The 21,592-nt window shown below is 47.4% G+C and overlaps 1 protein-coding gene across 1 annotated transcript in view; it reads left to right on the top strand.

Annotated features, from left to right (window-relative positions):
- SETX (senataxin) overlaps nucleotides 1–21,592 on the top strand; it is an 83,254-nt gene that overhangs the window by 61,009 nt on the left and 653 nt on the right. The window contains 11 exon segments of the mRNA XM_048512157.1: nucleotides 851–1,007; nucleotides 1,758–1,859; nucleotides 4,363–4,475; nucleotides 5,839–5,910; nucleotides 8,522–8,654; nucleotides 10,792–10,862; nucleotides 10,946–11,048; nucleotides 13,601–13,605; nucleotides 15,076–15,263; nucleotides 17,179–17,271; nucleotides 20,589–20,753. Of these exon segments, the coding sequence (XP_048368114.1) occupies nucleotides 851–1,007; nucleotides 1,758–1,859; nucleotides 4,363–4,475; nucleotides 5,839–5,910; nucleotides 8,522–8,654; nucleotides 10,792–10,862; nucleotides 10,946–11,048; nucleotides 13,601–13,605; nucleotides 15,076–15,263; nucleotides 17,179–17,271; nucleotides 20,589–20,753 (1,202 nt within the window).

Raw genomic sequence — 21,592 nt, 5'->3', positions numbered from 1 at the left:
TGACCAAGTCACATTTATGTCATATCCCAGTGGTGGCGAACCTATGGCACTCCAGATGTTTCATGGACTACAATTCCCAGCATCCAATTGGCCATGCTGACAGGGGCTGCTGGGAATTGTAGTCCATGAACATCTGGCGTGCCATAGGTTTGCCACCACTGTCATATCCAGTCCTTGTAACAAAAGAGTTCAACACCCTGGCTGATGATACATTTGGAGCAGTGTTTTCCAACCTTTTCGACATCACGGTACCCTTGACCTCACTCTTCATATCTCACAGTACCCCTGCCATCCTCCCCCCACCTTCCCCTCCCAGTTCCCCTGCTTGCCCCCCCCCCCCCCCGCTTCCCCTCCCAGGGTGAAGGGAAGCACGGGGGTGGGTGAGGGGTGGGAAATGGCTGCTGATTTTGTGGCAGGCCCTGCCCCCTGGGCCAGCTCCATATTTTTGCTGGTGCCGGCGGGAAACACCACAAAAGTGAGGGGGGCCGGTAGCATTGCCGTGGTACGCCTGGGACATGCTCATGGCACCCCAAGGTGCCACGGAACCCTGGTTGGGAATCACTGATTTGGAGAAAGCCCTTTTGCTTTAGCAAGGACCTACTAAATCAGACATCATTACTGGCTTTTTAATGCTGCCTTTCACATGCAGGAATGAAATAGTTGAGCGGGGGGTGGGGGAGTTTCGCCTCCTGAATTTTTATGTCTTGAGTAGCTTTTAAACCTATATCACCGAGGATTCTTTTTTTTTAAGTGACAACTCTGAATTTACAGACTATATCATTCTTCTCCAAAAATTGAAAACAGCCAGTTACCAGTGTGTGTTTCTCTCTTTTTAAAAAAATATATGCAGAAACCTGGAAAGGGAATTCCTGTGCACAGCCTGAATGCCAAAATTAAACACAATCGAGTGCTGGTTTGTGCGCCGTCCAACGCTGCTGTGGATGATCTGATGAAAAAAATAATACTTTTCTTCAAGGAGAAGTGCCAAGACAGAGCAAATCCTTTAGGTAGAAGTTTTTGCCTAATTTTGATCTGTGGAATTGCCTATCTAGAGGAGGAATTGCTTTCCAGTTAGAAAGTACGCCGAGTTAAATAATTTGTATGCCCTTGTGTAGTTTACCATAGGTAGATTTCACCCTGCTTTCCAACAGATCTTCGTGACATCTTTTTGGCTGGGGTTGTGATCCAATGATGGGGAGTGTGTGTAGAGCAGGGGTGGCCAACCTGTGGCACTCCAGATGTCCATGGACTACAGTTCCCATCAGCCCCTGCCAGCATGGCCAGTTGGCCATAGAGTGCCATACGTTGGCCACCCCTGGTGTAGAGGCTTGGCAGCAAGACCCTTCTATGCCTCAGGCCTGAAGGAGCTCCTGCCAGTCAGAGGAGACAGCTCTGAACTAGGCGACTCAACGGCTCTCTATAAGGCAGGGGCATGTATTCAGTGAGACCCTGTGGCCACATGAGATGCTTGTGTTTATGCCCTTAGAACAGTGGTGGCAAACTTTTGGCACTCCAGATGTTATGTACTACAATTCCCATCAGCCGATTGGCCATGCTGGCAGGGGCTGATGGGAATTGTAGTCCATAACATCTGAAGTGCCAAAGGTTTGCCACCATGGCCTTAGAAGAACTAAGACGGGGGAATGAGATGCTGGTGTTCACCTGCTGCTTGCTAAGTGCATAAAAATGAAATCCCCCCTCCCAAAAAAAAGACTCAAAGATTCAACAAGGCTTCTAACTATGTGTCTGATGTCCAGGAAACTGTGGTGATATCAGTTTGGTGAGACTGGGACAAGAGAAGTCCATCAGCAAAGAGGTCCGAAAGTTCAGTCTGAATGACCAAATCAGAAACCGAATGAGTGAGTAATTGATTAATCCTTCAGGAGAGAGGGTGTAGCTTAAGGGGAGGGCCGTGGCTTAAGGGGAGGGGGCGTGGCTCACTGGTAGAACATTGGCTTGGCATGCAGAAGGACTTCAGTTCTGTCTCTGGTACCTCCAGTCTAAAGGATCTGGGAGTAGGTGATGAGAATGACCGGCAGCTGAAACCCTGTAGAATTGCTGCCAGCCTGAATGTACTGACCGTGATGGACTAAGAGTCTGATTCAGTACGACAGTTTTATGTGGATAAGTTTTTTTATTAGTATTTTGATCATAACCACCATCAGCATCTCAACTGGACTCGGGCTTGAGGAGGACTTGCGCCCTGGAGGAGGAGCCAAAGGATGGGGTGGACTTAGAAGAAGAAGAAGAGTTGGATTTATATACCCCCCCTTCTCTCCTGTAGGAGACTCAAAGGGGCTTACAAACTCCTTTCCCTTCCCCCTCTCACAACAAACACCCTGTGAGGTAGGTGGGGCTGAGAGAGCTCCGAAGAACTGTGACTAGCCCAAGGTCACCCAGCTGGCATGTATTGGAGTGCACAGGCTAACCTGAATTCCCCAGATAAGCTCCACAGTTCAGGCGGCAGAGCAGGGAATCAAGCCCAGTTCCTCCAGATTAGAGTACACCTGCTTTTAACCACTACACCACTTAGCCCTGCAGCACTGCCACATTTCCTGTCCCCTCCCATTTTCTGTCTCATGATTGCTTGCACCCTGTGGAGAGAAATTTCCTGTCTACTAATATCTTAAGATGCCAGTAAGCACAACTTGCCTTGTTCTGATGGCAGCCAGGAACACCTGTTTATGCTTGAGGACCACAGTTCCTTTTTGCTTGAGGACCACTTCCCATCTAAATTCAGTCAGATTTTACTTTCATTTGTGTGAAGCGGCAGCAACCCGCTCCTCTTGCCTGGTTGCATCCTCCCCTCTTTATTAGGCATGTCATATGTAGAGACATTTCCTGGATAGCTTTAAAAGGGGCTTGGACAGATTTATGGAGGAGAAGTCGATCTATGGCTACCAATCTTGATCTTCCTTGATCTGAGATTGCAAATGCCTTAGCAGACCAGGTGCTCGGGAGCAGCAGCAGCAGCAGAAGGCCCTTGCTTTCACATCCTGCCCGTGAGCTCCCAAAGGCACCTGGTGGGCCACTGCGAGTAGCAGAGAGCTGGACTAGATGGACTCTGTGCTCTGATCCAGCAGGCTCTTTCTTATGTTCTTATTACATTTCAACCATAAGGTTCAAATACTGGAACATTAGAATATCCCATAAAACTAAAAAGAATTTTAAAAATACAAAGCTTATAAAAATATACTACTACATTCTTTAAATAATTAAATCGGACTACAGTCATACCTCGGGTTTCGCCGGTAATCCATCTGGTGACGCTTGGCGAAACCCAAAACCGGCGAAACCTGAGGCTACGCTGTATGCTCATGCGCTACTCAGACGACGTAAATTTAAGCCTTTGCATAAACAAAACCCAAGACGAGCGGCGAAACCTGTGGTTAAAAAAACTTGTCCCCACTGAAGAGAAAGATGGTATAAATCAGTGATGGCGAACCTATGGCACGGGTGCCAGAGGTGGCACTCAGAGCCCTCTCTGTGGGCACGCACAAACAGAGTTGCGCCCCCTCCCCCCCCACATATACATTCTAGGCCAGTGGTGGCGAACCTTTGGCACTCCAGATGTTATGGACTACAATTCCCATCAGCCCCTTCCAGCATGGCCAATTGGGCTTGCTGGAAGGGGCTGATGGGAATTGTAGTCCATAACATCTGGAGTGCCAAAGGTTCGCCACCACGGTTCTAGGCTGACCTGGGCTGCTGGGTGTCAGATCTCAAACTACAGGCCTCCTGACACTGGGCTCGATTATTAGCATTAAACCTAAGACCTAGTTTTGGGGAAGCAGTGTAGGTAACCTTGTTAAGTGCTGTTAAACCCCACTGATTTTCATGCGAAGATCCTTTACTCTGGGAGTAAGCTCGGTTGCTGGCAATGGGGCTTGCTGAATGCCCTAAGTCATGATTCACCCGTTGGAAGAGTTGCACAGGTCTCAAAGCAAAGCCACCAACTACCACCAAGCTTACTCCCAAGTAACGCACACCTTGGAGCCAACCATTTTTTCTAAACTAAAACCTCAGTATTCAGGTTAAATTACGTGTTGGCACTTTGCAATATAAACATTATTTGATATGTTGATATCTTCTTCAATTAAGGTTTGGGGTTACCCAATTTGGAGCGCTTTCCGGTCTCGAAAAGGTTCGCCATCACTGGTATAAATGAAGTCAATAAATTAAAAAACACATATGTCCATGATTGATCACACCTCAGTCCCAAGCATCTTTACCTGTAATTATTTGCAAGGTTCATTATTTCAATTAATTAATTAATTCAAGCCTTGAAAACCATGTTAAAAATTATTTTGGAAAACCAGGGTGTCAGTGTTTGAATTAGAATCCTTTTGTTTGATTGCGTAGATAGAGGGAAGTTTGGCAATGACCAAGATCTGCACCGGAGGAAGGAAGAATTGGACCAACAGCTGGACATGCTTTCTCGTCAGCGAGCGACGGAGAGGAAGACTCAGGAGAAGGTAGCTCATCATGAAGTCAGGTTTCTTTGGGTGTCTCTGAGGAATCTCTGCTGAACTGAAGGAGACCTATAAGACAAAGCCCACCTTAGAGGTTCCTGTCTGTAGAGGCAAACATGTCTTCTCTTTTCCAACGTGAAGGGTAATGATCAGATGGTCTGCAGAGGCGTACTGAGGGAAAATGGCACCTGGAGACAACTAGGTCTCTGAAGCCTCCCCACTCAGAGCTCCAGGGCATAGCCCGAAGCCACCCCTTCACGGCTGCTGCTCTCCCCTCAGCCTGTGGAGAGAACACTTGCCAGCCTCCCAGATGTGCTTATTCAAGCGCTGGAAATTACCACCCACACCGGCCTCCCTGGAAGGAAGAACCATTGTCTGTCAACAAGTATAAAGGGTGCAATCAAGCCTGCTAATGGCACCCTTTACACTTGTTAATCAATGCAAATGGTTCTTTCTCCAACCCTGGACATTCCACAGGTGTATATACTCCACTTGCTTGACTATCCATCGGTCAACTGAGAAAGATGCAGCTACAGATGCAGGCGAAACATCAGGAGAAAATGCTTCTAGAACATGGCCAGACCGCCCGGAAACCACACTTGCGTAAGATGTTGTGTTGCATTTGTCTCGTTGGTCAACATCTGAATGCATATCCCTAATGCTAAGGAAATTTACAGATTGGGCAAATGAGGAGCAGAGGGGTTAAGCAAAGTCTGCAGCCCCATAAATCTTTTATAAAGTGCAGTCTTGCAAGAATGTTTTGGTACTAAAGCTATGTCAGCTTGGATCTGTCCAGGCAAGGAAGAAGAGTTGGAAGAGGAAGAGTTAGAGTTAGATTTATATCCCCCCTTTATCTCTTGCAAGGAGACTCAAAGGAGCTTACAAACTCCTTTCCCTTCCCCCTTCACAACAAACACCTGTGAAGTGGAATTCTGGGGCTAGAGGCTCCGAGAAGAACTGTGACTAACAGCCCAGGGGTAGGGAACCTGCGGCTCTCAGATGTTCAGGAACTACAGATTCCCATCAGCCTCATCGGCATGGCCAGTGTGGCCATGCTGGTGAACTGATAGAGTCCCTGGGCCCTGATCAGACTAACAAAATCACAACAGCTGGTGTGTGTTGGAGTGCGTGTGTTGGAGTGAATTCCCCAGATAAGCTTCCACAGCTCAAGCGGCAGAGCAGGGAATCAAACCCAGTTCCTCCAGATTAGAGTACACCTGCACTTAAACCACTACACCACTGCTGCTCCTGAATGGAAACAAAGGAATGGAATGGAAACCTGAATGAAAACAAAGAACCTTTTTCCAGGTTGCAAGGTGGAGTGCTCTTGTTACAAGTGCTTCATGGTAGTCTTGTATTCTTTCAGAGGCAACAACTAGACGATGAGATCTGCAGACTTTCAAAGGAGAGGGAGCGGCTGGCTCATCAACTGAAGGAGGTAGGAGTTTGTTCTCTCAGCTTCTTGTACAGCTCACTCAAGTTAGAGCTCTCCTTTTAATCCCTTGGGTTCCAGGCTGTTCTCCTCTGCCTGCCTGCCTGTCTCTGTCTCTGTCTCTAGTTTATGTGTGTGTGTGTGTGTGTGTGTGTGTATGTATATGTGTGTGTATATATATATACATACATATACACACACATACACACACGCATATATATACACACGCATATATATACACACGCATATATACATATACACACACATATACATACATATATACATACACATAAATACATACACACACACACATATATACATACATACATACATACATACCTCCACACACACACACACACACACACACACACACACACATACATATAAACTAGCTGTTGATCCCTTACTCAGGTTTATAGTCAGTTCCTGCTACCACCACCACAAGTTGGGCTGTTAACAAGCAGTGCTCTACGAAGCCCCAAATACCTTAGAGCCCTATATATCATGGACGTCCAACTCATTTACGAAAGCTGAACATGACATAAATGTGACTTCCTTGGGCCAAGCCCTCTGGAAAGGGGGCTGCCGCAGCTGGTCCCAGTACAGCACTGGGGGAGGGGTGGTGCCTGAACTGGCAAGCCTGCAGTGGGGTGGGTGGCTACCTTAAGAGATCAACCAGGCCAGATCAAGAGCAAGGGGAGGGGTTAGGGTTAGGGTGGTTCGTGGGTTTGATAAACCCCCTCAAGGGGCCAGATCCAGCCACCAGGCAGCATGTTTGACACCCCTGCTATAGGTGACGGCCTTAGAAGTGTCCCGCCCATGGCTTAAGATTCACGTGTCTTCAGTCTCTGGGGGGCAGCTCTGAACCTTGTCTGATAAAAATGGCGTTTCGTACGGCAACATCCATGGCTTTGCTGTCTGATCAAAACGGCGTTTCGGACTGCAACATTTGCTTTGCTTTCTGCTCATGCAGTCGTCTCTCGGTGCTTAAAAGGTGTATTTCAATCTTCAGTCCATTTTTAGAAAGTAAGGATTGGGTTATCTGTCATCAGAGCTGGTTTTTCCAAAACCAGCTGACTTTCTTGTAATCTTGGATGAGCTGTGCAGGATCCAGCCCCGATAGGCTGTTCTTCAAGTTGTCAATGTAGTACAGAATAAACAAGCAAATGTTTTTTTTAAAAAAAATTGTATTGTATCATTTGAATATTCCATTTTATATTAATACTCTTCTTCATTCGTTTTCAAACAATACATTTTCCCCTTTTTCCCCTCCCCCCTGTATTTTCTTCATAATTTTATCAAACAAACAGCAGTAAGTTCATTCAGGAGCAGCAGTGGCGTAGGAGGATAAGAGCTCGTGTATCTAATCTGGAGGAACCGGGTTTGATTCCCAGCTCTGCCGCCTGAGCTGTGGAGGCTTATCTGGGGAATTCAGATTAGCCTGTACACTCCCACACACGCCAGCTGGGTGACCTTGGGCTAGTCACAGCTTCTCAGAGCTCTCTCAGCCCCACCTACCTCACAGGGTGTTTGTTGTGTGGGGGGAAGGGCAAGGAGATTGTAAGCCCCTTTGAGTCTCCTACAGGAGAGAAAGGGGGGGATATAAATCCAAACTACTACTACTACTACTCTTCTTCTTCTTCTTCTTCTTCTTCTTCTTCTTCTTCTTCTTCTTCTTCTTCTTCTTCTTCTTCTTCTTCTTCTTCTTCCATATCTCCTCCTTGACTCCAGCTTCTTTCATCCAGTCCGCATATATTGTCCATATCTTCAAAATTTCGCTCTGTTTATCATGCCACAGTTTATTTTTTGTTATTATATCGAAAATGTCCAGTGTCACTTGTTCTCAGATATATTCCAACCATTTCTGGATTGTCCATTTTTTTCTTTTCTTTCCAGCCTAAAGCTATTGTTGCATGCTTTGATCATTATTTTATACATACAGCTATATTTTTTTTATCTACCCTTCTATCCTCCATTACACCCATGAACATTAAATCATTATTTATCCCAATATTAATCTTCACCAATTGAAGTTTCAATTTAATGCCCTCTATGCTCCTTAAAGGCAGATACCAACGCATAGATAAACAAAAGAGGCTATGCCCATGCAACTCAGGCCAAGTAGAGACACTGGAGCACACTCTGTTTCATTGTGCAAGATTTGCCAAGATCAGAATGACCCAACCCATCAGTGCTTCACTCCTATACAATCACTTAACTGATGCTCTTAGGATTCCTTTAATCTTAGATAATCTTGATCCTTAGCACCTAGCAGCGGTAGCAAAATATCTTTTAAAGATTATAGACGCAACACTAGATGGATACTATTATTTATTTAATCTTCACCAATTTCTCAATATATAACATTACGGTTGTCCAAAATTTTTTCACTTCTATACATTCCGTCCACATATGACTATAATCTGCCTCCTGGTCTCCGCAGTGCCAGCATTTAGGAAACAAGCAAATGTTGTACTAGGGCTGTTTTGGCTCCTTATACCAAGCGGACTAGTTCTAGCTACTGGTGTAAAATCCAAACAGGTGCCTGAACGCCAGTTGGAATCCGTCTGAAGTAGGCACTGTGTAAAAAAATGTTCTCTGCTCTTAACATTGCAAGGTCCGGGGATGGTCTCAGGGCTGGCGAATCATCCTGAGTCTCCGTCATCTGCTATGCGGCTCAGCAGTGGCGAGTTGCCTGGAATCGGCATTCGAACGGTCCTGCAGCTCAGCTGCGTCATTGTGGGGCAGAAGTCAGTAGAGCGTCTGTGAAAGGCAAACTCTATGCTGGGGATGATTAGGCAGGAATGGATAATAAAACTGCAAAGATTGTCATGCCCTTATATAAAGCAGTGGTGCGACTGCACTTGGAGTACAGTTCTGGTCGCCACATCTCAAAAAGGATATCAAAGAGTTGGAAAAATTGCAGAGAAGGGCAACGAGGATGATTGAGGGATTGGAGCACCTTCCTTATGAGGAGAGGCTGCAGCGTTTGGGACTCTTTAGTTTGGAGAAGGCGTCTGAGGGAGATATGATTGAAGTCTATATAAAATTATGCATGGGGTAGAAAATGTTGACAGAGAATTTTTCTCTGCTCACAATACTAGAACCGGGGGGGCATCCATTGAAAATGCTGGGGAGAATTAGGATTAATAAAGGAAACATTTCTTCCGCAGCGTGTCGGTGTTGGAATATATGCTGTCTGGGAGGTAGTGATGGCCACTCACATGGATAGCTTTAAAAGGGGCTTGGGCAGATTTATGGAGGAGAAGTCAATCTATGGCTCCCAATCTTGATCCTCCTTGATCTCAGATTGCAAATGCCTTAGCAGACCAGGTGCTCAGGAGCAGCAGCAGCAGCAGCAGCAGAAGGCCATTGCTTTCACATCCTGCATGTGAGCTCCCAAAGGCATCTAATGGGCCACTTCAAGTAGCAGAGGGATGGACTAGATGGACTCTGGTCTGATCCAGCAGGCTCGTTCTTATGTTCTTAACGTCACGGTGCCGTGTAGAGGGAGACCTGGCTCAGAACTAACCGGAGTCTGATCACAGTGCAGTTCATCTGAGGGAGCGGAGGGCCTCCAGTCTCACTCGGAGTTCCTGGTCAGTGCCAGGCAAGAAGAAGAGAATCCAAAAGTCCACCGACGTTTCAGTGTGGTCTTACTGAGAAACATAAGGAGGCGTCGAAAAGATGCAGGAGAGTCTGCCAGGCAAATGTTTGAATGTTAGACAGTCTTCTTTTAAAATGGTATTTGAAACTCTCAAGAACTGGCATCCTGTGGCTCGCATCCAAGATCCCACTCCTAGGGCAAGAGGCCTTCTTGCTTACGTGCGCGCGCCGCTGATTTGCTTCCCTCTGTTCTGCCGTCTACTGTACTTGGCATCTAAAAACGAGCTGCAAAGGCAGAAATGACTAATCTGACGTGGTTGCTCAAAGAAGGGGATTTGAACACATTTTAGGGCAGTTGGAAACCTATGATTGAATATATCGCTAAAAGGCTAGTGGTTTGGAAGTCTAGTTTATTTTAAAATGAAGGCAGCAGAGAAAAATGTGATGTTTCGCATTTTTAACAGTAATGCTGACAGTGACATAATTTTGATTTTGTTACTAGAAACCAAGAAGTGTTGTTTTTTGGAATTAATAAGAACTCACCTGCTGGATCAGACCAGAGTCCATCTAGTCCAGCACTCTGCTACTCGCAGTGGCCCACCAGGTGCCTTCGGGAGCTCACGTGCAGGATGTGAATGCAATGGCCTTCTGCTGCTGCTGCTCCCGAGCACCTGGTCTGCTAAGGCATTTGCAATCTCCGATCAAGGAGGATCAAGATTGGTAGCCATAGATCGACTTCTCCTCCATAAATCTGTCCAAGCCCTTTTTAAAGCTATCCAGGTTAGTGGCCATCACCACCTCCTGTGGCAGCATATTCCAAACACCAATTACGTTGTGTGAAAAGTGTTTCCTTTTATTAGTCTAATTCTTCCCACCCCAGCATTTTCAATTACATGCCTAGTTCTAGTATTGTGAGAGAACAGGCTCTCTGTCAACATTTTTCTACCCATGCATAATTTTATAGACTTCAATCATATCCCCTCAGACGTCTCCTCTCCAAACTAAAGAGTCCCAAACGCTGCAGCCTCTCCTCATAAGGAAGGTGCTCCAATCCTTCAATCATCCTCGTTGCCCTTCTCTGCTTGATGCTTGATGCAGTATTGACCTTGGAACGGTAGATAAATATGCCTACCAAATTGGAAGTTCATACAACAGATAAATATACCTACAAAATTGTTTTTAGGTATTAATTAAAAAATTCAAAATAAAAAACCAGCCGCACAGGATCTGGGGTGGGGCGGGCTCCAGAATCTTTTGTGGGGCCTACTGAGGGCTTCGTAGGTGGCGGGCAGGGACAGTTGGTGATGTCTACGTTATGTGCAGAAGCAGAGACAACTTCCTTGGATCCAAGAGTGCTGTATCCTTTCCCTTGCCTGGGACACACGCAGTCTGCCTGTAACATTGTCTTCCTATGTTTGTGCTTCCTTGTTACAAGGCGGGGCAGGCCTGTGAGGTTGAAACTCTCATTCCGCTTATTCATGGCTGCCGGAAGCTCGTCCTGGTTGGTGATCCCAAGCAGCTCCCTCCGACTGTAATCTGTGGTGAGTACAGCACTGGAGACTTTTACATGGCCGGAGAAGGTGAAAGGGCACAACCTAGATCAGGGGTCTGCAACCTGCGGCTCTCCAGATGTTCATGGACTACAAATCCCATCAGCCCCTGCCAGCATGGACAATTGGCCATGCTGGCAGGATGAGAATAGTCCAAAATTTCGGAGAAACCCGACAACAGACCGACCAGCTGTAACTGGGCAGTGACGAACTCATTTGTTACGAGAGCTGGATATGGCATAAATCTTGGACGAAGTCAGACCAGCCCTGCGCGAGAAGTCGGTGAATGTAATACCGGCTGGTCCCCAGAACAGTACTGGGGATGTCTGGACAGGTGAGCTTACAGAAGGGTGGGGGTGGCTGTCTTGAGAGGGCTTATCAGGCCAGCGAGCCACATGTTTGACACTCCTGCTGTAACTCTACTTTGACGGAATAAGAAGGAACATTTTCATCAGGTGCTCACAACTCACAAACTGCCTGCCGCAGTGATTTCAGCTGGATTACTTGGCCTGAATAAATTGGTTGTGTGACTCTGTGCGGCGGTTTTATCTGAAGCCACATCCCAAGTTATTGCTAAATTCCTGGAGCTCAGCTCTTATTGGCAGATGAGACACATACAGAGTTCACTGGAAGAATTTATGGAGGGATTTACGGACACTCAAATACGGGGGAAATTGTAAGTCTTTTTAAGTTAGGCGAAGAGTCTCTTAAAGGCTCCTGAACTATTCTTGTGTTGTGTCGGACACGACAAAGATTCTGCTCTTGTTACATGCTGACTTGAACTTGAGCTAGTGGCTCTGCGGCCTTGCAAGGAACATAATTGTGTTCCCCACGAGCGAAGAGGAACAATATTATTCTGAAAGGTTTATGTGGGATTAACCTATTTTTGGAACTGTTTATGTGCTTTTACGTGAGAGGATCAGATGGCTTAATCATAAATCCGCTTCTCTAAACCTCTTCCTGAGACCTCGCTGAAGGCACTCCACAGAGGGTGTAATCCCCCAGCCGGCTTGGGAAGGGGGTTGACTTCCCAGCAGGTAGTTTTCTCATGAACAGAACCAATCAAAAGTAGGGTTTAGGGCAGTGATGGCGAACCTTTTGGAGACCGAGTGCCCAAACTGCAACCCAAAATCCACTTATTTATCGCAAAGTGCCAATACGGCAATTTAAACCTGAATACTGAGGTTTTAGTTTAGGAAAAAAAAGCGGTTGGCTCCGGTAGCGTTGCCGGGAGTAAGCTTGGTGGTTGTTGGTGGCTTTGCTTTGAAGCAACTGTGCAACGCTTCAAATGGGTGGATCATGACCCTAGGAGGGTTTAGAACAGGGGGCTTCAAACTATGGCCCTCCAGATGTTCACAGACTACAATTCCCATGAGCCCTTCCACTTGGCTATGCTTTGGCAGGGCTGATGGGGGGTGGGAGCCCTGGACCTTGAAAGACAATTTCGCTAAACCCCATTGCCAGCAACTGAGGGTTACTCCCCAGGTAAAGGATTGCACTTTAGTTCTTCCCATAACGAAATCAGTGGGGTTTAACGGCACTTAACAGGGTTACCACCATGTAGGTGGCCAGCTGACTGCCCAGCCAACCCTAGATGTGTGGGGGGGGGGCGATTTTCGGGGCCCCTGATGACCAAGCCTCTGTGCTTGCCCCAGAGAGGGCTCTGAGTGCCACCTCTGGCACCCGTGCCATAGGTTCGCCACCACTGGTTTAGGGCAAGGTTTGCAAATCCATTCTCTAGCGGCAGCTGGCCTTCACCGAAACCCAGCCCAAAGGTTCTCTCCTCTGGCCTGAACCCTGTGCAACTTCCTGAGAAGACAGGGGGATAGAGAGAGACTCCTGGTTATGCACGAAGTGTCGGTGGAAGAGGAAAGCTACTTGAGTGCTGTGTGGTTTCCGGGCTGTATGGCCGTGTTCTAGCAGCATTCTCTCCTGACGTTTCGCCTGCATCTGTGGCTGGCATCTTCAGAGGATCTGATGTTGGGAAGCAAGTGAAGTATATATATCTGTTGGAGTGTCTAGGGTGGGTGCAGGAACATTGTCTGTGAGTAACAAAGAAGCCGCAACTAGGTCCGATAGTTGAGGGCATCTGAATAGGAAGTATGAGTAACAAATGAAGTCTATAGCATGGGAGTGAACAAATGGAGATAGGGCAAGGTCACTGGTGGGAGCATCTGAATAGAAGTATCCTGGCCTTTGTTTCCTTTGTCTATGAAGTGCATCCTGTGTTTGTGGGCTTCAGTTAGACACTGTCTTGACTCTGAAGTATTTTTTCAACACTGGCAGCCAAGTTCTGTTCATTTTCATAGTTTCTTCCTTCCTGTTAAAATTGTCCATGTGCTTCTGGATTTCAATGGCTTCTCTGTGTAGTCTGACATAGTGGCTTTCAAAGCCTTCAACAATACAGGAAAGCTACTGTTTCTGCTCCAGAGCCTAGCGCAAAGTGACCTTTCTGCATCCCTGAGTTCTGTGATGGAAGAGAGGCAGGATAGGGATGTGACCAATTCAAATGTTAAATCGGAGCTCACTCCGTGCCTCAGCCATTGTTACGTCATAAAGACAACCTGCCCTGATGACATATTTCTCTCTTGGAGAGCAGAGTGGCAGGGAAAGAAGCAGAAGGAGCAGTTGTAGAGGTGGGGAAGTAAGACCGATTTTCCTGGATGTGAACCTGGATGTGGAGGAACCGGGTTTGATTCCCAGCTCTGCCGCCTGAGCTGTGGAGGCTTATCTGGGGAATTCAGATTAGCCTGTGCACTCCCACACACGCCAGCTGGGTGACCTTGGGCTAGTCCCAGCTTCTCAGAGCTCTCTCAGCCCCGCCCACCTCACAGGGTGTTTGTTGTGAGGGGGGAAGGGCAAGGAGATTGGAAGCCCCTTTGAGTCTCCTACAGGAGAGAAAGGGGGGGATTATAAATCCAAACTCTTCTTCTTCTTCTTTGAGTAGGCACAGAGTAGGAATCCAGGTAGAGCAGCGTATTAGAATGGTTCTGGGAGGCAGAACATCCCAGCTGGACTCTCTCATCTGCTAAACAAACCACACTGGTCCTCCAGCCACAGGGTAAAATCATAACCAGGGAAACAGAGGGTCAAATCCGCTCTGAGCCACCAAGCTCTTTTTTGAGCTTCTATCAGCGTACAGAAGCATTGCGAGGACAAAACGAAGACTGGGACCCACAGGAAGCGACCTGATACTTTATCAGCCCCTCGATCCATCGAAGAAGAAGAGTTGGATTTATATTCCCCCTTTCCCTCCTGCAAGGAGACTCAAAGGGGCTTACAAACTCCTTTTCCTTCCCCCTTATAACAAACAACATTTGAGGTAGGTGGGGTTGAAAGAGCTCTGAAGAACTGTGACTAGCCCAAGGTCACCCAGCTGGCATGTGTTGGAATGCACAGGCTAATCTGAATTCCCCAGATAAGCCTCCACAGCTCAGGTGGCAGAGCAGGGAATCAAACCTGGTTCCTCCAGATTAGAGTGCACCTGCTCTTAACCAGTACGCCACTGCTGCTCCTAACCACATCGTCTAACCCCATGGTGGCGAAGCTTTGGCACTCCAGATGTTATGGACTACAATTCCCATCAGCCTGATGGGCTGATGGGAATTGTAGTCCATAACATCTGGAGTGCCAAAGCTTCGCCACCACTGGTCTAACCACACGGGCATCAGCTCTCTTAAGTTCTCAGGCCGAGGTCTTTTACATCCTCTTCTGCTTGATCCTTTCTTTAGCTAGAGATGCCAGAGATTGGACCGGGGCCAAGCAGGTGCTCTTATCACCGTGCCCCGGTCCCCGTCCACGTATGCCACCCAGCGGCTGCATAAATGGGTGAGAGGAAAGTCGCAGGGGTGAGAGTGCCCAACCACTGGGTGGGTTATATTCAAGGGTTATCACGCAGTTTTAGAAGTATGTCGTAATCGATTGTCACCAGGTTTGATCTGTTATTTATGTGAATTATGAATTGCTGCTGGGGGGCCCCCCTTCTCATCTCTCTCTCCCTTTCCTGTCTCGGCAGAAAGCTCAGGATTACGGCTACGATCAGTCTCTGATGGGCCGCCTGTACACACACCTGACGGAGCAAGTGCAGCAGAACGTGATCAAGGACCTCCCAGTGCTGCAGCTGACCATGCAGTATCGGATGCACCCGGACATCTGCCTCTTTCCCTCCAACTACATCTACGGCCGGGCCCTGAAAACCGACAAGTGGGTCTCGCTCCTTCGGGGGAGGCCAATTGACTGTGCTTCTGCATCATTTCCCCTTTGCTCACTGGGGTTTCCGAAGCTGCTTCCTTCCATGACGAGCGGGGCTGGGGAGTGCGGTGCGACTTTAAAAAGCGATCCAAAATAGGGGTGCCTGGGAAAGCTGGTTTCTAGGATGTGTGAATCCACTGTTTGAACCTACCTGTACAGCAGGCATATTCATTAAGGAAATGTGGCGGCAAAATCCTGAAGGCTGACTTGTAGGAGGAGCAGTGGCGTAGGAGGTTCAGAGCTCGTGTATCTAATCTGGAGGAACCGGGTTTGATACCCAGCTCTGCCGCCTGAGCTGTGGAGGCTTATCTGGGGAATTCAGATTAGCCTGTGCACTGCCACACATGCCAGCTGGGTGACCTTGGGCTAGTCACAGCTTCTCGGAGCTCTCTCAGCCCGACCTACCTCACAGGGTGTTAGTTGTGAGGGGGGAAGGGAAAGGAGATTGTCAGCCCCTTTGAGTCTCCTACAGGAGAGAAAGGGGGGATACAAATCCAAATTTTTCTTCTAGATTGCCCCCAGAATGAGATGCGGTAAAGGATGCTATTTTATAAATACCATGTTTCCCCGAAAATAAGACAGGGTCTTATATTAATTTTTGCTCCAAAAGATGTGTTGGGGCTTATTTTCAGGGGATGTCTTATTTTTTCCCCACGATTGTGCCCCCCCCCCCACATGACCAGATCAGCCGGGGAATCTGTAACCAGGGCTTATTTTTGGAGTAGGGTTTATCTTCCCTGGAGCTGGGTTTATATTTCAAGCATCCTCCAAAAATCCCAAGCAATCATGCTAGGGCTTATTTTCGGGGAAATGGTAAATACAAAATCCCTGCAGGAAAAAAGTTAAGATCCTCATGTATTAGCAAGAAAAGGGCAACCCCTCCCCATTCTTTGCACACCAGGTGCTTATTAAAAACGTCATCTCTTCCACCTGCAACTTGAAAGTGGTCCAGTTCTTTCTGCTGACTCAGTCCTCAGCCATCTCAGTGCCCAGCACATTTGGGCCAGGTGGGCGAGGAAGAAAGTTGGAAGGAAAACCTGTAATTGGTAGCCGAAGTACACTTTTATCATATTCACAATGCAGAACTCGGCGGTGTACAGAATTCAGCTTCCTGAGGTTCCCAACTTTTGCTTATTTAAAGAAGAAAAGGTTTTCAGCCCTCCTGAGTTTTAAATCGTGCTTTTACAAAGTTATTTAATTTACCCAGCCTCCCTTCCCAGCAGGGACCCAAAGTGGCTTACAGTGTACTCCTCCCTTCCATTTTATCCTCACAACAACCCTGTGAGGTAGGCTTTTATGGCAGAGTATGGATTCAAACCAGAAGCCTGGCACTATCCACCACATTACATTGGCTCTGTAAAATCTCAAAAATCAAGGGGGGAGGGCTGAATGAGGGGACTTGGGGAGTGGGAGTTCAGTCTCCTAACTTCTCCTGTGTTTAGAAAACCTAAAATAGTATTCCCTGTCTTCCTCCCCCTCCAAGCAGAACAAGTTACACAAACAACTTCTAGTTTAGATGCATAGTTTCTGGATTGTACCACTTTTCCTACGGGAGGAGCACATATTTGCATGTGTTCATATATTTAAATGTTCCCCAATTTAAAAAAAAACCCTTTTGTGTGTGTGTAGAAAGAAGAGCGATGGCTAAGCTAATTTTTGCTCCTCGGTGTTCAAGTTTGCTAGAGTGGGGAGTTTTGTACATGGGGGAGCAATCAGAGGTGTGAAAGAACTGATTACCTGAAGTGGCCCAGTTGAGAACTGAACTATGTTAGTTCGAGGAATGAATATCCTGGAATTTGGTCAGCATACCATTCCACTTTTGGAACACTTTGTATATAGCTGCTGTCTTCTCCTCCTGACTTCCCAGGGAAACCGAAGCGAATCGATGCTCTTCGAAATGGCCCTTCCAGTCGTATTTGTTGTTTGATGTGCGAGACGGCCAGGAGGAACGGGAGAGTGAGTAAGTTCTTTGTCTGTCCACAGTCTAGGTTCATGTCATCTAATCTGTGCAAATTGCGCAGCGGGAGAGCATCTGGTGGTCATCTACTCTGACCCACAGAAAAGGGCTCTGTTGGATTCGTTCAGGTATTTGCCTAGCCTCAAATTCTCTTTCCAGCAGTAACCAGCAAGATGGGGAAGCAACACTTGTTAGCGCAGCTGCCTCGTCCGTGTATGCATGCATGTGCCAAATGTGCCTTGCTGGCTAGATAGATAGAGTGATAGATAGATAAAGTGAGAGAGAGAGAGAGAGAGAGAGAGAGTGAGAGTGATAGAGTGATAGATAGAGTGATAGATAGATAGATAGATAGAGTGATAGAGAGATAGAGTGATAGATAGAGTGATAGAGTGATAGATAGAGTGATAGAGAGATAGATAGAGGGATGGATAGGAGGATGGATGGATGGATGGATGGATGGATGGATGGATGGATGATAGAAGATAGATAGAGTGATAGATAGAGTGATGGAGAGAGAGAGAGAGAGAGAGAGAGTGAGAGAGAGAGTGATAGATAGAGTGATAGATAGAGTGATGGATAGAGTGATGGATAGTGATTGAGAGTGATTGATTGATTATGCAAAAGTTGAACCACAAGAGGAAAAGCTTGTGGACCACCACGGCTGGCCAGTGATTTTCTGTGAAGGCCACTCATACATTCAGCTGCAGGGCATCCCATAGGGGTCCTGCACCTGCTGATAACTTTTGTCAGTCACAGCACCAGAAGAACATCAGAAGAGTCTTCCTGGGTCTGACCAGTGGTCCATCTAGTCCAGCCTCCCCATCTGGCACAGTGGCTAGTTGCTTACTCTGGAGGTCCAACCATAGGGTGTAGAGATCAATGTCTTGCTCTGCTGCTTCCTCCCACCTCTGGTATCCAGAGGTTTGCTGCCTCTGAAGGTGGAGGTTCTCTTTGGTCATTATGACGAGGAGTCACTGGTACACCTGTCCTCCATCAAGCTGTCTAATCCTCTTTTAAAGCTGACTGCGCTTGTTGCCTCTGCTACATCCTCTGGCAGCAAATTGCGCCTTTTAATCACTTGTTGTGTAAACAGGTATTTCCTTTTGTCCATCCTGAATCGGCTGCCCATCAGCTTCTTTGGATGCCCTCTCAAGTTCTAGTATTTTAGGAGAGGACAGTTGGGGGACTGGAGCACCTTCCTTATGAGGAGAGGCTGCAGCATTTGGGACTCTTTAGTTTGGAGAGGAGACGTCTGAGGGGGGATATGATTGAAGTCTATAAAATTATGCATGGGGTAGAAAATGTCGACAGAGAGAAATGTTTCTCTTTCTCACAATACTAGAACCAGGGGGCATTCATTGAAAATGCTGGGGGGAAGAATTAGGACTAATAAAAGGAAACATTTCTTTACGCGACGCGTGATCGGTGTTTGGAATATGCTGCCACAGGAGGTGGTGATGGCCACTAACCTGGATAGCTTTAAAAAGGGCTTGGTCAGATTTATGGAGGAGAAGTCGATCTATGGCTCCCAATCTTGATCCTCCTTGATCTGAGATTGCAAATGCCTTAGCAGACCAGGTGCTCGGGAGCAGCAGCAGCAGCAGAAGGCCCTTGCTTTCACATCCTGCAGGTGAGCTCCCCAAGGCACCTGGTGGGCCACTGTGAGTAGCAGAGTGCTGGACTAGATGGACTCTGGTCTGATCCAGCAGGCTCCTTCTTATGTTCTTATGAGAGGGAGAAAAAGTTCTCTTCGTCGACTCTCTCCACACTGTGCATAATTTTATAAACTTTCTTCCATGTCCCCTCTTGGTCATCTCTTCAAAAGTGAAAAGTCTCAGATTCTTCAGCCTTGCCTCATAGGAAATGTGCTCTCCCCCCCCCCCCCCCCCCCCAACAATGCACAACTGTTCTGACACGTCTCCAAAAGGTAGAAGTTGTTACGATCACTTGAATCTGGCCTCAACCAATTCTTTGTGCACATGAGGCATGGTTCACACATGCAGAGAGTGGCAGTGAAGTGGCAAAAACATAAGGTGGAATAAACTGTACCCCTTCAAAGTGGAGTGTCATCTTTTGGGATGCTGCCGTATGTGACATATTCCTAGCAGACAGAGGAGCTGCAGGACAAGCACTGATAGGTCGACTCGTTCTCCTTTCTGTTCTAGCTTATTATATATTCATGTTTTTTAATGCCAAAAGAAGTTCAGAGCAGCCTGACATTGTAGACATCGGTTCTGTCATTCTTGTACATTCTTCTGCATGTGTGAACCCGGCCCGAGTCAGCTAACCAGCAGCAATGGTGTAGTGGTTAAGAGCTGGCGTACTCTAATCTGGAGGAACGAGGTTTGATTCCCCGCTCTGCCGCCTGAGCTGTGGAGAATCTGGGGAATTCAGATTAGCCTGTGCACTCCCACACACGCCAGCTGGGTGACCTTGGGCTAGTCACAGTTCTTTGGAGCTCTCTCAGCCCCACCTACCTCACAGGTTGTTTGTTGTGAGGGGGGAAAGAAAATGAGTTTGTAAGCCCCTTTGAGTCTCCTATAGCCATGGTGGCGAACCTTTGGCACTCCAGATGTTATGGACTACAATTGGCCATGCTGGCAGGGGCTGATGGGAATTGTAGTCCATAACATCTGGAGTGCCAAAGGTTCGCCACCACTGTCCAATAGGAAAGGGGGGACATAAATCCAACTCTCCTTCTTTTTTGCACCGTTCTGAAGGTCTGCGACTCGAGGCCGTTTCCTAGGAACGCCCCCTCTGTTTTGTGTAGGTCTTGTCGCTGCGTTAAAGATTATACAGAGAGCTGCGATTCCGTTGTCCTTTTCATATTTATTGTAAGCAGCTTTAAATGCCGCTTGGCAGGAAAGTCAGATTATAAAATACAGCCAAAGTTTTAAAATGACCACAGGGCCAGCTGCTGTACTTTTTTTTGGGGGGGGGGGGGGGGTGGGTTCTTGGCTGGATGTCACCATGCCCCCGGGGCCACAGCTTTAATAAGCTGCAGAAGATGCGTATCATTTCTGTGAACTTGTGACTTGTGCTAACCTGCCCAGGTATCTGCCCTAAGGCTGAAGTAGGCGGGGCTTGGAAATATCAAGACTTGATCTTGGGTTTGAAGAGGCACCCTAACCAGAACAGACAGAATCTTTCTTTGCCGGTTCCTCTTTGGGTGTTGGGCAAATGAATGTCCCAACAGTCCAGAAAAAGATGTTTCAGTCCAATGGCACCTTTAAGACCGACAGAGTGTAAACGTTTCTCTGCCCCAAAATCATCGACACGTGATTCACAGCTTGAATTCTCTTCCCCCCACCCCACCCCAGCTCCTTTGCAAATATCCAAGAAGTGAAGCTGGTGATTGAATTAATGAAGTTGATTAAGCAGAAGAAGAAGCAAATGGACTTCCACCACATTGGAATCATCACCCCGTACAACGCACAGAAAAGGAGAATCCTGAGAGAGCTGAATAAAACCTTTGGAGAAAACAGGTAAAAACCTGGCAGGCTGGGAAATAGGGTGAGATCCAGTTAATTGACCTCTTTTATATCCCCTTGGCACAGAAATGGTCAACTTAGCGGCTGCCAACTTTCAGAGTGAACACTCATCGCTTAACACAGATTAGTTGCCTGTTAACTACTCTACTGTTCAGCAAAGGGGGTACTGGGCATGTGTTTTTCCTTGCTCATTCAGGTAGGGAATATTTTGTTCAGCACTGAGCAATTGTGCATGCAGAATCGAAAGATGACAGTGATCTAAACAGACTTGAGATTAAACAGTGGTGGGATCCAAAAATTTTAGTAACAGGTTCCCATGGTGGTGGGATTCAAACTGTGGCGTAGCGCCAATGGGGCTGGGCGGGGCACGACGGGGGCGTGGCCAGGCATTCTGGGGGCGGGGCATTCCTGGGCGGGGCTGGGTCAAGGACGCAGCCACTGTGCCGGTCCTTGGGCAGGAAACGAATGCACGCAGGCGCAGGCTGCCACGCACGCCGGTGCACCTCCTGCTGGACTGCTTCAAGTTCTGCGCGCTACTGCTGAGAGGAGGGGCGTAACTAAGGCAAAAATCACGTGGCAAAACCACCAATTAGTAACCCCCTCTCGGCACATGCAAATAATTAATCCTCTTTGATCTGAGATTGCAAATGCCTTAACAGACCAGGTCCTCGGGAGCAACAGCCGCAGAAGGCCATTGCTTTCACCTCCTGCATGTGAGCTCCCAAAGGCACCTGGTGGGCCACTGCGAGTAGCAGAGAGCTGGACTAGATGGACTCTGGTCTGATCCAGCTGGCTTGTTCTTATGTTCTTAATTAGTAACCTACTCTCGGGAA

Source organism: Sphaerodactylus townsendi, linkage group LG12, assembly GCF_021028975.2.
Source record: "Sphaerodactylus townsendi isolate TG3544 linkage group LG12, MPM_Stown_v2.3, whole genome shotgun sequence".
In the NCBI taxonomy this organism is placed as follows: Eukaryota; Metazoa; Chordata; class Lepidosauria; order Squamata; family Sphaerodactylidae; genus Sphaerodactylus; species Sphaerodactylus townsendi.
The sequence above is the reverse complement of the archived record's forward strand: the minus strand, read 5'-3'. Positions and strand labels throughout refer to the sequence as shown.